Source organism: Pagrus major, chromosome 13 (assembly GCF_040436345.1).
Source record: "Pagrus major chromosome 13, Pma_NU_1.0".
NCBI lineage: Eukaryota > Metazoa > Chordata > Actinopteri > Spariformes > Sparidae > Pagrus > Pagrus major.
The window spans coordinates 4,151,414-4,167,253 of record NC_133227.1 but is presented as its reverse complement, the minus strand read 5'-3'; the positions used below and the strand labels follow the sequence as shown (position 1 = coordinate 4,167,253).

Here is a 15,840-nt window from a genome sequence, read left to right as displayed (position 1 = left end):
CTTCTCAAACAGTCTGCTGCAATGAGCAGCGGAGCTTCCCAAAAATCCCCTGTAATGTACTTTAGTCGTCTCTTATTTACCTGCTGAATGGAGGGAAAATGTATTTACTTTATTAACATACAGAGAGGAGACGTTAAAAAGAAAAGGCACTACGGTATAACAGAAAGAAACAGAGAATCTGGTGAGTGCGAACCACGATCAGACACAACTAAACTGAGCTCAAGCACAGACACACACTGTTGGTGCCTGTACTTGCTCGCTAGCTTGCAGCTAACATACAGTAAGGTATTCAGGCTGTTTGGGGCAAATAAACCGGTGGTCAACTCAAATAAACACAAATGATCCCACGATCAAACTCACACAAGCAACCTGAGGCGAAATTCGCTTCTCTGTGAACATTGGTAGCTTGTTAGGGCTTGTTTAACCACACTCAACCTCTTTGCCCACTTTTCATTAGCCAGGAGTTATGCGGTGTCAGGTACTTCCAAGATGGTGACGGCCAGTACCACCCGCTTTGAGCTTCATTCCGGCCCTTCAGAAACCTATGGGTGATGTCACAGTGACTCTGCCCACTATTTCTACAGTCAGTGGCCACAGTATTTGCCCATATGCCTTCATGCTTATGTATGGTTTTAATTTCATTTTAGTTTCTCAAGTGGTCAATGGTCACATGAGAGACAAAACTGGATTTTGGCAAATGTGAGAAAACAAAGAAGGAGAAATGCGATATATATTTATTCTACCGTAAATAAGGAAAAGTGTAAATATTAACTTCTCTTGTAGGACACAACTTCTCAAACCCTCCTCCATAGAAACAACAAACAACACAGAGCTCTGACTGGTTGTGGTGGTGATGACATCAAGACACAGATTATTACTAAAGGACATGATGGGCTGGAGGTTGATTCATTCCTCAGATTCGTCAAATGACATCAGACCAAATCAGTAGAAAATGTGTTTATCATGACTTGATCTTCATAGATTCTGTTTTATTATGATGCTGTCTAAATGTAAAGTCTTTTGGTATTTTAACCCCTGAAAATGTTTCCAGGCGAACGTGCTTCTTTAATATGTTGTTTGCAGAATATTCCTGAACATGCTTCAGGATTCAGAGCTGTTCATTAAGCATTAGTTGGTTGTGTTTGTGTGTTGCATGAAGCTGTGGTCATGAATGACACAACAGAAGTCACCCAGGCGTTGCTGCGGTTTCAGAAGTCTGTCAAAACTTTGTCTATACTGCCATGCATTTTCTTTCTGTATGTGAACGGCGTCATGCTGTTTGCCGTGCTGAGGAAGCCTGTCCTCCTGGAGTCTTCTCGTTACATCCTGTTTGGTCATTTGCTGCTCACTGAGTCTCTGCAGGTGCTGGTGTCTGTTTTACTGTTCATCTTTGCTGTGATCACCGTCCGAATAATCAGTTATGCTTGTGTTTTTGTCACACTGTTTGCAAGCATCACTGTAAAGATGTCACCCCTCAACCTCGCTGTGATGTCTCTGGAGAGATATGTTGCCGTTTGTTTCCCACTGAGGCATGTTGAAATTGCCACTACCAGGAGGACAGGTGTGGCCTTTGCTGTTATGTGGACGGTGGCGTCTTTGGAAGCATTCACCCTGCTTTCCCTTTTCATCCGACTCGAGAGCACAAGCTTTACTGTGCCAGTGTACTGCAGCAAACCAAATGTCTTCCGGCTACAGGTTTATTTAACTTTATCTAAGGTCTTCAACATCCTGAATTTTGTATTAGTGAGCATTATTATCATCTATACATACATTGCTATCATGATTACTGTGAAGTCAGCCTCTGCCAATGTCCATGAGGCCAGCAAGGCCCATAAGACAGTGCTGTTGCATCTGTTTCAGCTAGGCCTGTGTCTCACCTCCACTATGTTTTCTATTATAAATCCCAGCCAACAGTTTGCCCTCTTTGTAGTTCTCATCATTTTCCCAAAGTGTTTGAGCCCACTCATATACGGCCTCAGAGATCAGACCTTCAGACATGTCTTTATATACTATTTCACCTTTGGCTTCAAAATCACTAACATGACATTTCCTAACAATTCCTGAATTTTTTAGGTAAAGGAAACATATATCTGCAGCTGGAAAGTTTGTTTCTTCCTGTGATTGACTTTTGTGTGTGATATAGCCGAATGTATCTGCTCAGATTCAGGTCAGAATTAAGAATGTGGTTTAAATCATTATAATCATTATTATTATTTATCATATGTTGTCTGTTTCCCTCAGAAGATTTAAGATATTGTACACTCAAAAAAATAACTAGCCTAAAACAGGCATTTTAAGTGTTTTATTTCATGTAAATGTTCCATCTTATTTTAGTACATAAGTTCAATGTAATGTGTGACATGCAATACAAAGTTTTTCTATCATGTTGAGTCTCTGTGTATAATTAAAAAGTAAATTCATGCAGACGTATCCCCTAGTCAAGTCTCTTTATTCAATTATTATATTTAAAGTTAAGGGGAACTGTTTTTCAAGAGTTTATCAAGGTTTTATACATAAAAGTAGTGAATTTCAAATTGGTTATTCTGTTTCCTGCACTGTGGCTTGACTGTTTCAAGCTACAGTAGCTATTATTTCTCTTTTAATACATAATTTACTGTTTTTATATCATAAACAAGACTGATTTGTAGTATCAGTGATGGTACTATGAAAAAAATGTGTTTCTCATCACTTACTTTAAAGTTGTGTCATTGGTAGGAAAAAGTAATTGAGCATCTTAAAATAAATAGTTCAGGTTCAGTGATGATGGGGAACAATGTTTTAACATACACACACTCTACTGCTTAATGCTTCTTATCCATATATAACTCACATCAGCTACAATGTTACTGTGGAAGCAACAGGAGTTGAGGGGGAGCTTCGACGATTCCAGTCATTGCAGCTCCTCTTATAAACAGTAGACAGTTTAAAAATGTCAGCCGCTAACAAGTGGCTAACTTTAGTCAGTGGCAGACTTTATTTGCAAACTATTCTTAAACTTAAACTTAACAACTTGTAGATCGATCAATTTACAATCCCTACAGCACTCTATAGCTTATTTCCCCACGCATGACAACTGTATGGGGTTGAATTTTTATATCATAACTCACTCACATACATTTATTTATATATATTTAAATATTAAGGCTTATAGTTATGCATACTTGAGGGCGTGGCCTCATTGAGTGACAGCTAGCTGCAAGCTGTTGTCTGGGCTTCACCTCAGCTGATTCCAGTCACTGATCTTCTCCTCTCTGCTGTGTTAATGGTGCCTTTTAAATGCAAAATGGGACAAATAATATGCTTGCTGTGTGGTTAACTGAGGGACAGATGTTGTTTTTGTGGACTAACAAGCAACTCTGTTAGCATTAACTGGCAGACAGCTGCTGGAGCCGAAGAGCTTTGGAGGAGACGGCTGGAGTCTGGAGCTCCTGGAGGAATAAACACCCGGAGTCAAGGAGAGCACAGAGTTAGCTTTTTAAGCTTTTGGGATTAAAAAGTAGATTTAACTCGCTTCTCAAACAGTCTGCTGCAATGAGCAGCGGAGCTTCCCAAAAATCCCCTGTAATGTACTTTAGTCGTCTCTTATTTACCTGCTGAATGGAGGGAAACTGTACTTTACTTTATTAACATACAGAGAGGAGACGTTAAAAAGAAAAGGCACTACGGTATAACAGAAAGAAACAGAGAATCTGGTGAGTGCGAACCACGATCAGACACAACTAAACTGAGCTCAAGCACAGACACACACTGTTGGTGCCTGTACTTGCTCGCTAGCTTGCAGCTAACATACAGTAAGGTATTCAGGCTGTTTGGGGCAAATAAACCGGTGGTCAACTCAAATAAACACAAATGATCCCACGATCAAACTCACACAAGCAACCTGAGGCGAAATTCGCTTCTCTGTGAACATTGGTAGCTTGTTAGGGCTTGTTTAACCACACTCAACCTCTTTGCCCACTTTTGATTAGCCAGGAGTTATGCGGTGTCAGGTACTGCCAAGATGGTGACGGCCGGTACTACCCGCTTTGAGCTTCATTCCGGCCCTTCAGAAACCTATGGGTGATGTCACAGTGACTCTGCCCACTATTTCTACAGTCAGTGGCCACAGTATTTGCCCATATGCCTTCATGCTTATATATGGTTTTAATTTCATTTTAGTTTCTCAAGTGGTCAATGGTCACATGAGAGACAAAACTGGATTTTGGCAAATGTGAGAAAACAAAGAAGGAGAAATGCGATATATATTTATTCTACTGTAAATAAGGAAAAATGTAAATATTAACTTCTCTTGTAGGACACAACTTCTCAAACCCTCCTCCATAGAAACAACAAACAACACAGAGCTCTGACTGGTTGTGGTGGTGATGACATCAAGACATAGATTATTACTAAAGGACATGATGGGCTGGAGGTTGATTCATTCCTCAGATTCGTCAAATGACATCAGACCAAATCAGTAGAAAATGTGTTTATCATGACTTGATCTTCATAGATTCTGTTTTATTATGATGCTGTCTAAATGTAAAGTCTTTTGGTATTTTAACCCCTGAAAATGTTTCCAGGCGAACGTGCTTCTTTAATATGTTGTTTGCAGAATATTCCTGAACATGCTTCAGGATTCAGAGCTGTTCATTAAGCATTAGTTGGTTGTGTTTGTGTGTTGCATGAAGCTGTGGTCATGAATGACACAACAGAAGTCACCCAGGCGTTGCTGCGGTTTCAGAAGTCTGTCAAAACTTTGACTATGCTGCCATGCATTTTCTTTCTGTATGTGAACGGCGTCATGCTGTTTGCCGTGCTGAGGAAGCCTGTCCTCCTGGAGTCCTCTCGTTACATCCTGTTTGGTCATTTGCTGCTCACTGAGTCTCTGCAGTTGCTGGTGTCTGTTTTACTGTATATCTTTGCTGTGACCAATGTCCGAATGATCAGTTATGCTTGTGTTTTTGTCACACTGTTTGCAAGCATCACTATAAAGATGTCACCCCTAAACCTCGCTGTGATGTCTCTGGAGAGATATGTTGCCGTTTGTTTCCCACTGAGGCATGTTGAAATTGCCACTACCAGGAGGACAGGTGTGGCCTTTGCTGTTATGTGGACGGTGGCGTCTTTGGAAGCATTCACCCTGCTTTCCCTTTTCATCCGACTCGAGAGCACAAGCTTTACTGTGCCAGTGTACTGCAGCATGCCAAATGTCTTCCGGCTACAGATTTATTTTACTTTATCTAAGGTCTTCAACATCCTGAATTTTGTATTAGTGAGCATTATTATCATCTATACATACATTGCTATCATGATTACTGTGAAGTCAGCCTCTGCCAATGTCCATGAGGCCAGCAAGGCCCATAAGACAGTGCTGTTGCATCTGTTTCAGCTAGGCCTGTGTCTCACCTCCACTATGTTTTCTATTATAAATTCCAGCCAACAGTTTGCCCTCTTTGTAGTTCTCATCATTTTCCCAAAGTGTTTGAGCCCACTCATATACGGCCTCAGAGATCAGACCTTCAGACATGTCTTTATATACTATTTCACCTTTGGCTTCAAAATCACTAACATGACATTTCCTAACAATTCCTGAATTTTTTAGGTAAAGGAAACATATATCTGCAGCTGGAAAGTTTGTTTCTTCCTGTGATTGACTTTTGTGTGTGATATAGCCGAATGTATCTGCTCAGATTCAGGTCAGAATTAAGAATGTGGTTTAAATCATTATAATCATTATTATTATTTATCATATGTTGTCTGTTTCCCTCAGAAGATTTAAGATATTGTACACTCAAAAAAATAACTAGCCTAAAACAGGCATTTTAAGTGTTTTATTTCATGTAAATGTTCCATCTTATTTTAGTACATAAGTTCAATGTAATGTGTGACATGCAATACAAAGTTTTTCTATCATGTTGAGTCTCTGTGTATAATTAAAAAGTAAATTCATGCAGACGTATCCCCTAGTCAAGTCTCTTTATTCAATTATTATATTTAAAGTTAAGGGGAACTGTTTTTCAAGTGTTTATTAAAGTTTTATACATAAAAGTAGTGAATTTCAAATTGGTTATTCTGTTTCCTGCACTGTGGCTTGACTGTTTCAAGCTACAGTAGCTATTATTTCTCTTTTAATACATAATTTACTGTTTTTATATCATAAACGAGACTGATTTGTAGTATCAGTGATGGTACTATGAAAAAAAATGTGTTTCTCATCACTTACTTTAAAGTTGTGTCATTGGTAGGAAAAAGTAATTGAGCATCTTAAAATAAATAGTTCAGGTTCAGTGATGATGGGGAACAATGTTTTAACATACACACACTCTACTGCTTAATGCTTCTTATCCATATATAACTCACATCAGCTACAATGTTACTGTGGAAGCAACAGGAGTTGAGGGGGAGCTTCGACGATTCCAGTCATTGCAGCTCCTCTTATAAACAGTAGACAGTTTTAAAATGTCAGCCACTAACAAGTGGCTAACTTTAGTCAGTGGCAGACTTTATTTGCAAACTATTCTTAAACTTAAACTTAACAACTTGTAGATCGATCAATTTACAATCCCTACAGCACTCTATAGCTTATTTCCCCACGCATGACAACTGTATGGGGTTGAATTTTTATATCATAACTCACTCACATACATTTATTTATATATATTTAAATATTAAGGCTTATAGTTATGCATACTTGAGGGCGTGGCCTCATTGAGTGACAGCTAGCTGCAAGCTGTTGTCTGGGCTTCACCTCAGCTGATTCCAGTCACTGATCTTCTCCTCTCTGCTGTGTTAATGGTGCCTTTTAAATGCAAAAAGGGACAAATAATATGCTTGCTGTGTGGTTAACTGAGGGACAGATGTTGTTTTTGTGGACTAACAAGCAACTCTGTTAGCATTAACTGGCAGACAGCTGCTGGAGCCGAAGAGCTTTGGAGGAGACGGCTGGAGTCTGGAGCTCCTGGAGGAATAAACACCCGGAGTCAAGGAGAGCACAGAGTTAGCTTTTTAAGCTTTTGGGATTAAAAAGTAGATTTAACTCGCTTCTCAAACAGTCTGCTGCAATGAGCAGCGGAGCTTCCCAAAAATCCCCTGTAATGTACTTTAGTCGTCTCTTATTTACCTGCTGAATGGAGGGAAAATGTACTTTACTTTATTAACATACAGAGAGGAGACGTTAAAAAGAAAAGGCACTACGGTATAACAGAAAGAAACAGAGAATCTGGTGAGTGCGAACCACGATCAGACACAACTAAACTGAGCTCAAGCACAGACACACACTGTTGGTGCCTGTACTTGCTCGCTAGCTTGCAGCTAACATACAGTAAGGTATTCAGGCTGTTTGGGGCAAATAAACCGGTGGTCAACTCAAATAAACACAAATGATCCCACGATCAAACTCACACAAGCAACCTGAGGCGAAATTCGCTTCTCTGTGAACATTGGTAGCTTGTTAGCGCTTGTTTAACCACACTCAACCTCTTTGCCCACTTTTCATTATCCAGGAGTTATGCGGTGTCAGGTACTTCCAAGATGGTGACGGCCAGTACCACCCGCTTTGAGCTTCATTCCGGCCCTTCAGAAACCTATGGGTGATGTCACAGTGACTCTGCCCACTATTTCTACAGTCAGTGGCCACAGTATTTGCCCATATGCCTTCATGCTTATGTATGGTTTTAATTTCATTTTAGTTTCTCAAGTGGTCAATGGTCACATGAGAGACAAAACTGGATTTTGGCAAATGTGAGAAAACAAAGAAGGAGAAATGCGATATATATTTATTCTACTGTAAATAAGGAAAAGTGTAAATATTAACTTCTCTTGTAGGACACAACTTCTCAAACCCTCCTCCATAGAAACAACAAACAACACAGAGCTCTGACTGGTTGTGGTGGTGATGACATCAAGACACAGATTATTACTAAAGGACATGATGGGCTGGAGGTTGATTCATTCCTCAGATTCGTCAAATGACATCAGACCAAATCAGTAGAAAATGTGTTTATCATGACTTGATCTTCATAGATTCTGTTTTATTATGATGCTGTCTAAATGTAAAGTCTTTTGGTATTTTAACCCCTGAAAATGTTTCCAGGCGAACGTGCTTCTTTAATATGTTGTTTGCAGAATATTCCTGAACATGCTTCAGGATTCAGAGCTGTTCATTAAGCATTAGTTGGTTGTGTTTGTGTGTTGCATGAAGCTGTGGTCATGAATGACACAACAGAAGTCACCCAGGCGTTGCTGCGGTTTCAGAAGTCTGTCAAAACTTTGTCTATACTGCCAGGCATTTTCTTTCTGTATGTGAACGGCGTCATGCTGTTTGCCGTGCTGAGGAAGCCTGTCCTCCTGGAGTCTTCTCGTTACATCCTGTTTGGTCATTTGCTGCTCACTGAGTCTCTGCAGGTGCTGGTGTCTGTTTTACTGTTTATCTTTGCTGTGACCACCGTCCAAATAATCAGTTATGTTTGTGTTTTTGTCACACTGTTTGCAAGCATCACTGTAAAGATGTCACCCCTCAACCTCGCTGTGATGTCTCTGGAGAGATATGTTGCCGTTTGTTTCCCACTGAGGCATGTTGAAATTGCCACTGCCAGGAGGACAGGTGTGGCCATTGCTGTTATGTGGACGGTGGCGTCTTTGGAAGCATTCACCCTGCTTTCCCTTTTCATCCGACTAGAGAACACAAGCTTTACTGTGCCGGTGTACTGCAGCATACCAAATGTCTTCCGGCTACAGGTTTATTTAACTTTATCTATGGTCTTCAACATCCTGAATTTTGTATTAGTGAGCATTATTATCATCTATACATACATTGCTATCATGATTACTGTGAAGTCAGCCTCTGCCAATGTCCATGAGGCCAGCAAGGCCCATAAGACAGTGCTGTTGCATCTGTTTCAGCTAGGCCTGTGTCTCACCTCCACTATGTTTTCTATTATAAATCCCAGCCAACAGTTTGCCCTCTTTGTAGTTCTCATCATTTTCCCAAAGTGTTTGAGCCCACTCATATACGGCCTCAGAGATCAGACCTTCAGACATGTCTTTATATACTATTTCACCTTTGGCTTCAAAATCACTAACATGACATTTCCTAAGTCCTGAATTTTTTAGGTAAAGGAAACATATATCTGCAGCTGGAAAGTTTGTTATTTCCTGTGATTGACTTTTGTGTGTGATATAGTCGAATGTATCTGCTCAGATTCAGGTCAGAATTAAGAATGTAGTTTAAATCATTATAATCATTATTATTATTTATCATATGTTGTCTGTTTCCCTCAGAAGATTTAAGATATTGTACACTCAAAAAAATAACTAGCCTAAAACAGGCATTTTAAGTGTTTTATTTCATGTAAATGTTCCATCTTATTTTAGTACATAAGTTCAATGTAATGTGTGACATGCAATACAAAGTTTTTCTATCATGTTGAGTCTCTGTGTATAATTAAAAAGTAAATTCATGCAGATGTTTCCCCTAATCAAGTCTCTTTATTCAATTATTATATTTAAAGTTAAGGGGAACTGTTTTTCAAGTGTTTATCAAGGTTTTATACATAAAAGTAGTGAATTTCAAATTGGTTATTCTGTTTCCTGCACTGTGGCTTGACTGTTTCTCTTTTATACATAATTTACTGTTTTTATATCATAAACAAGACTGATTTGTAGTATCAGTGATGGCACTATGAAAAAAATGTGTTTCTCATCACTTACTTTAGCGTTGTGCCATTGGTAGGAAAAAGTATTTGAGCATCTTTGAATAAATAGTTCAGGTTCAGTGATGATGGGGAACAATGTTTTAACATACACAGTCTACTGCTTAATGCTTCTTATCCATATATAACTCACATCAGCTACAATGTTACTGTGGAAGCAACAGGTCAATAGTAGCTTTGCACAGAAATATTTGACATTTCATGTTTGCATAATGCAATTTTAATTCGCTTTTGTCGTTAAGGTGAATATATATGAAGTGAACAGTGCCAGATTTTAGTGAATATATATTATAATCTCTCTTTTTTGACATCATTAGGAAGAAAGGCCCTTTTCCTAACACAATATGACACTAGTTGTGCAAAACAGATCAACACTAATTCACAGAATGTATAAGGAGCATGAAACTGTGACAAAATCCATCCTTCATGTGTTGGTAGGTTGTCATTTCATCCTGTTTACCATGCCTGTGATAGTATGTTTCAGAAGCACATGCAATGATAGCAGTTAATGTGATTAATCCTTGAGGTCATTAATTGAATAAAAAGTAAACCCTTCTGTTGCTGCAGCTCCTTTTTGCTTATTTTGTACTCTCTTTATTAACATTCATACGGCATAGTCTCTTCCTGTAGGCAATATATTATATTTTATACTATACATATTTTAAAGGTTACGCCACTCAGAAATGCCATTCATTAGTATGCAACGGATGTGGAACATATAGGGTTTTTTTATGAAAAGAAGTTTTGTAAACGAATGGATAGAGATGAGATTTTTAGTTTGTCAAATGTATATTACCAATGGTGTTGTTCCGATGTAAACTTACTATGAGAATTACTGAAAGATAAGATCAATTCTATACCCGTAGATTTAAACACATATTTCAAAATAACAAATATCACTGGAATACAACAAATTACTTAAGCTTCTGGACACCAAATATTATGAAATCTGACAGGACAAGTCAACATTTTTAAAGTAGTCGTCACTAATCACTGTCTACTGCCTCCAATATTGTGATCATACAATAAGTTGAATGTTTTATAACAATTGGACCAAAAGTCATAAGTCACAAGTTTACACTGAGAAAGGAGGGATGTTATAAGATGTAAAGGCACATTTTCAAAGCGAGATGTAAATCCTGCTGGGTGTAATTCAGCCTCTCAGCCAGCAGAGGTCACTTTTGGTTTGGAAATAGTTCACTAAGGTGATAACTACCACAGTGTGTACTTTCAGTCTTTAATATGTAAGCTTATGGTAACTTTTTAGTCTTTATAAAAGCATATAGCAGCTGTGGAAACTTCTATGATGTTGTGAAAAATGGGGCTGTTCAGTAACTTGGTGATATTGATGAAATTCCTATCCCCTCCTCTTTCTCACAGTCCAGATGGACACTTGTGTAGCAGAGAGCATAGAGACAGAGAGCAGAGAGAGACCAATTTATGTGGGTAAACAGGGAGGGAGGTGCTGACCCACAGAAGAAAAGAAGCGTCTGAGCGGGAGGTGGACTAATTTAACCGATCTTTACTCCGTCACAATCCTGAAGCCCTCTCAATACCTCTCTGGCCTTCATGAAAGAGCACTTGAAGGGTTGAAAAACATTCCAGAGAGAGAAAATACCTGGTGACAGAAAGCAGCTTTAGTTTAGAGTGAGACCAGGAGGGAGAGTTTCTTATCATGATCACAAAATTCTTCACATCCTCAACTAAGAAAATGGAGTCTGTGGCTTTGGTTTAATAATGGCGAGCTACATAAACACAGGCCCCTGTTTTATTTTTGGTCACACAGGTTATGTGTCACTGTTTCCACTGTGTTGTGGCATTTCCACGGGCTGTTGTGCTCACAGGGAGTGCATCCAGAAAATAGAATTATCTCTGAACAGAAAGCTTATTTTGATCAGCATTTGAAGATCCGACTTTAGCAAGTAGCACTATTACTTTTTCAGACAAAAAGGTTTAAGCAATGACTATTGTGTATTTCTGGGCTACGTGCAAGTAAACAAACCCAACTCTATCCTATCAGAAAATATTCTCAAGAAAACTGGAGAGTTATGACACCGAAAACCAACTTTTTTACCAGCCTGGGAAAACTTTAAACAGTAGACGGGGATGAAATACCAAGAATGCTTGCACAATATAATGCAAACCAGTGCAGTAGCCCACAAAAAATGCTATTGTGAAAGAAGTTCTTATTGTGTTTAGGTGGCTGCATGTTGTTCAGACTGTGTCAACATACTGGACACTTCACTTGCCCCCCACCCCCATCCCCAGGCCCACACAGACATACACACAACTGCAACTACCCACCGTATGTGTGTAGTTTTTGCACAGATTGTCAATGACAGCACGCATATTTTGCACTAACATGCATTGCACTGAATCATTGGATATTCGTACTGTATGATACTGCACATTTGTATTATACCATATATTGGTACCGATGCTACATATTTGCATATTGGACGTCTTCTGTAAATGTTTGTACCTTATTTTTGTTATTGTTCTCATATTTCTTTACTTTTTTGGTAATCAGAAGAGAAAGATCTTCATTGACTGATTTTTTAATGCCTAAACAAACTAAATAAACAAACTCTCTTTGTTTTCGTGACTGAATTAACTGAATTTCATTCTGTTTTACTTTGTTTACATTTGGCGGACCCTGCCACCTTTCTAGCTCTGGGGACCTTATTTCCCTCTGAGAACAGCTTGTTTATTTAGTTACGGAAAAAATAAATATTTCTGTATTTGTATTTTTACCTCATTCATTTTGTAAATATTAGAGTTACGAATTTCTTCTTTTAAAAACTACACAGTGCCCCTTTAACTTCATAAGTTTTTCATTGTAAAACGGCATTCAGAGTGGAAGGCAATGGAAGAATTTCGTTGTGCCGTTTGGAAACTCTGCATATGACAATTAGCATTTTTGAATCTTGAATCTTGACTATAGTCATCCTTTCTGTTATGATGCTCATGTTATACATACAGAATTAAGACTTCACTTTTTCCCCTACAATATTGAACCTACTACATTGATACTGATTTTTTTGTCCGCTACCCCTAAATTCTTTATCTGAAAACCCTAGCAGTTACAAAACATTTCACTGTGTTTGTTGATTTGGCAAGAACTGGACATATTCGTTTGTCATAAGAAAGCGGTGGAAATCGTATTTGAAAAATTAGCTGCTGATGAAAGAAAAAGGAAATATGAAACAAAGAGGGGGGAGAAAGGATATAATAGTCGAGCTCATCATGTCTAAATTGCATTTGATGGAAAAGTCTGCTGCTCCAAGAGGAGGGGTTGTGGAAAAGTCAGCGGGAAACTTTATCATGTAAAAATTCAAATATGTCTGTGATTTTAGAAGAAGCCCCTTAATTGAATCATACAGTCTGTAAGTCGGCTCCTCTCGATCCCTCATCATAAAATTCTTTGTCGCAGCAGCATATGGCTTTCATGTTGATGCACTGCACTCAAGGCGAGATCTTCAGACTGAACTTTAGAACAATGAGAATATTCAATGCACTCATTTTACCCACTTCGAGATGGATTAAAGAAAAGACGTGCTGACGAGCACACTCACACACACAAACGCTTGCACTGCGGAGTAGCAGATGAATGGGATGGTGGGAGAGTAATTGTATCCCTCGTGGCTCTCCAAAGGACAGCACTGAGACTCAAATTAAAGCACTGACCTGGTTATCTTTCCCTCAGTAGAAGGGGGTGCTGCCCTCCAGCCCCCATCACATCCCACCCACATTTGCTTTGCAAAGATTAACTTGTTGATTATGAGCACTAACAACATATGTCTGCATAACAGACCCATGCAGCTACAATTCACCACTAACAGCAATATTGACATTCTCAACAACCTTTAAGTGTCATTTATAAAATTCAGTTAGGTATCACCAATGACAGTGTATCTCTAGAGAGAAAATTAGACAATATAACCATTTTTAGAAATTTGCAAACAGTGAACAGTGAAATATGTACCACCATGAATACCACAGATGCATTACTATACCCCACAGAGGTATAAATGTTCATCTCTAAGGGAACCACGCCAGGATGAACGGTGTCAGCCTTTTTTTACTGCAGACGTTTCGAGTTGTCCTAACAGGACAAACACAGGTAGGAGTGATAACAATAACGATGGCTCAGTTCAAAGTGTCCCTGGAGGCCATACTAGTGAGCCAACAAGTACTGACGCCCTGAAACTGGCCAAATGAAATGGGACGCAGCCATCGTTGATGTTGCCAATTACATTTGTGCTTTTCACATGCTTTTCGTACTGTTGCATGTCAAAATAAATGCCTGTCAACACGTCTGACTTGTAAAAAAAAGAACAATTGACAGTCATATTTTTCTAAATATGGATGCACTTGCAAAATGCAAGAATCAAGCAATTTCTTCTACTTTTGTCTTAAAGGGTGAAAATGGTATGGATACCAAAAAAAAAAAAATTTATACTAGTGATGTGTTATTCGTAGAAAAAGTCAACTTCATGAGGTGGCTCCTTTACATGAACGATGGAAACCGTCTCTCTAGTGTCCGTTTGTTGGTTGGTTGGTTTGTCAGCAGGATTTTACACAAACTACTGAATGGATTTCCACAAAACTTGGATGGAGGATCGGTCTTGGCCCAGAATAGACCCCATTAACTTTTGCTGCAGATCAGATAAAGGGACATTCTTGTTTTTTTTTCTCAGAGAATAATGCATGGATCAAGTTGATGAAAAAATTAGAGCGATGCAGGGCTATCGAGATTGATATTAGATTAGGCTTAATTGAATTTAGGAGACTATTGGACCTTGGAGGAGGTATGCGATCTACTGAGCCATTCTAGTTTGGATTGATGATCCTATTTATAGGGGTAAAAACAGTCCAGACATCTCACCTTGACACTAGCATTAAGACACAAGCGCAGTGAGCTTTTGTGTGTTGAGCTGGTCACCTATTACAAAATATAGCCCAATATAAATAAAACATTCAATACACACGTGTAATAGTCTTTGATGGTCTTACATTATTTAAAGTTGTATACCAAACGTAATGTAAACTTCTAGTATTCTGTTAATTATGGGGGCAGCACAGTGGTGCAGTGGTTAACTCTGTTGCCTCACAGCAAGAGGTTCCTGGGTTTGAAAGCTGGCTTTCTGTGCAGAGTTTGAATTTGCAGTGGGTTCTCTCTGGGTATTCCAGCTTCTTCCACAGTTCAAAGACATGCAGGTTAGGTAAATCAGTCACTCAATCCAAAATGTCTCCCAATGGCAACTGGGTTTCGGTTCCAGCCACCCACAACCCTGCACATGAAAGGAGGGTATTACAGATAATGGATGAATGAATTATGAGGTTTGGTATGACTACATTGAATGATTTAAGTTATATATCTTCACATATACCAATCGTAAGTCAAAATATTGCTACTTTTGGCTGGATTATAAAAGCCAGAATTGGTAGGCCTACTAAATGAAGAGCCGTTTGGAAGGCATGAGAAAGCCTGTTTTGCTGAGCTGAGCCAAATGAAGTGGCTCATTCAAAAGAGACGAAATTTCCCCCTCAAAAATAAATTTCTTGTCTTAAATTCAAAATGGTGAATAATGTGCAGGCAGAATCAGGCATGACCCATATGACACATGGTTGGACCATATGGATGACCACCAATGATTGGACCAAGCAGTCAAGAAATGAATTGTTTCTTCACCGTTTATCATGAAATAATAACAGAAAATGTGCTTTGTGTATGTTAAATGTTTTCCTCATTAGCACCAAAAATCAATCACTGATTCTTGATTAACTGTCCTAACTTGCCACCAAATTGTATTAAAATCAGTGACAAACTTACAAACAGAAAAGCAGAGAAAGCAGACTGAACATACATCCTTTCTGTCAGCGATTAAGAAAAACAACAACAACAGAAAAAAACAAAAACAAAACACGTGTCTTTAGTGAGCACCCGGCAAAGACAGCGAGAATAAAGTGATTTAATTAATCAATGTATGTCGGGCTATCAACAGAGATGACGTAATGTGTATTCTAATGGATCACTCCTCCAGGGGGATGTCGCTGTCGGCTCTCGACAAATGACCGTTAACTTCCATTGTCAGGTGAGCTGCCGGCCCCCCCGCTCCGTGCGGAGCAGATGGTACAGTCCACA

The 15,840-nt window shown here is 38.9% G+C and overlaps 3 protein-coding genes across 3 annotated transcripts; all 3 read left to right on the top strand.

The window, feature by feature from the left end:
• Positions 1 to 1,167: 1,167 nt before the first annotated feature.
• LOC141007257 (odorant receptor 131-2-like) lies at positions 1,168 to 2,064 on the top strand. Its single transcript, XM_073479606.1, has one exon. The coding sequence runs from the start codon at positions 1,168 to 1,170 to the stop codon at positions 2,062 to 2,064; it is 897 nt and encodes a 298-aa protein (XP_073335707.1).
• Positions 2,065 to 4,678: 2,614 nt separating this feature from the next.
• Positions 4,679 to 5,575, top strand: LOC141007255 (odorant receptor 131-2-like). The gene has a single exon (XM_073479603.1). It carries the CDS (start codon positions 4,679 to 4,681, stop codon positions 5,573 to 5,575), a length of 897 nt encoding a protein of 298 aa, XP_073335704.1.
• Positions 5,576 to 8,190: 2,615 nt separating this feature from the next.
• On the top strand, positions 8,191 to 9,084 carry LOC141007254 (odorant receptor 131-2-like). Its single transcript, XM_073479602.1, has one exon. It carries the CDS (start codon positions 8,191 to 8,193, stop codon positions 9,082 to 9,084), a length of 894 nt encoding a protein of 297 aa, XP_073335703.1.
• Positions 9,085 to 15,840: the final 6,756 nt, after the last annotated feature.

What these genes read in the sequence shown, in the direction of transcription:
- LOC141007257 (XM_073479606.1), top strand. Translation starts at nt 1,168, where the DNA reads ATGAATGACACAACAGAAGTCACCCAGGCGTTGCTGCGGTTTCAGAAG.
- LOC141007254 (XM_073479602.1), top strand. Translation starts at nt 8,191, where the DNA reads ATGAATGACACAACAGAAGTCACCCAGGCGTTGCTGCGGTTTCAGAAG.
- LOC141007255 (XM_073479603.1), top strand. Translation starts at nt 4,679, where the DNA reads ATGAATGACACAACAGAAGTCACCCAGGCGTTGCTGCGGTTTCAGAAG.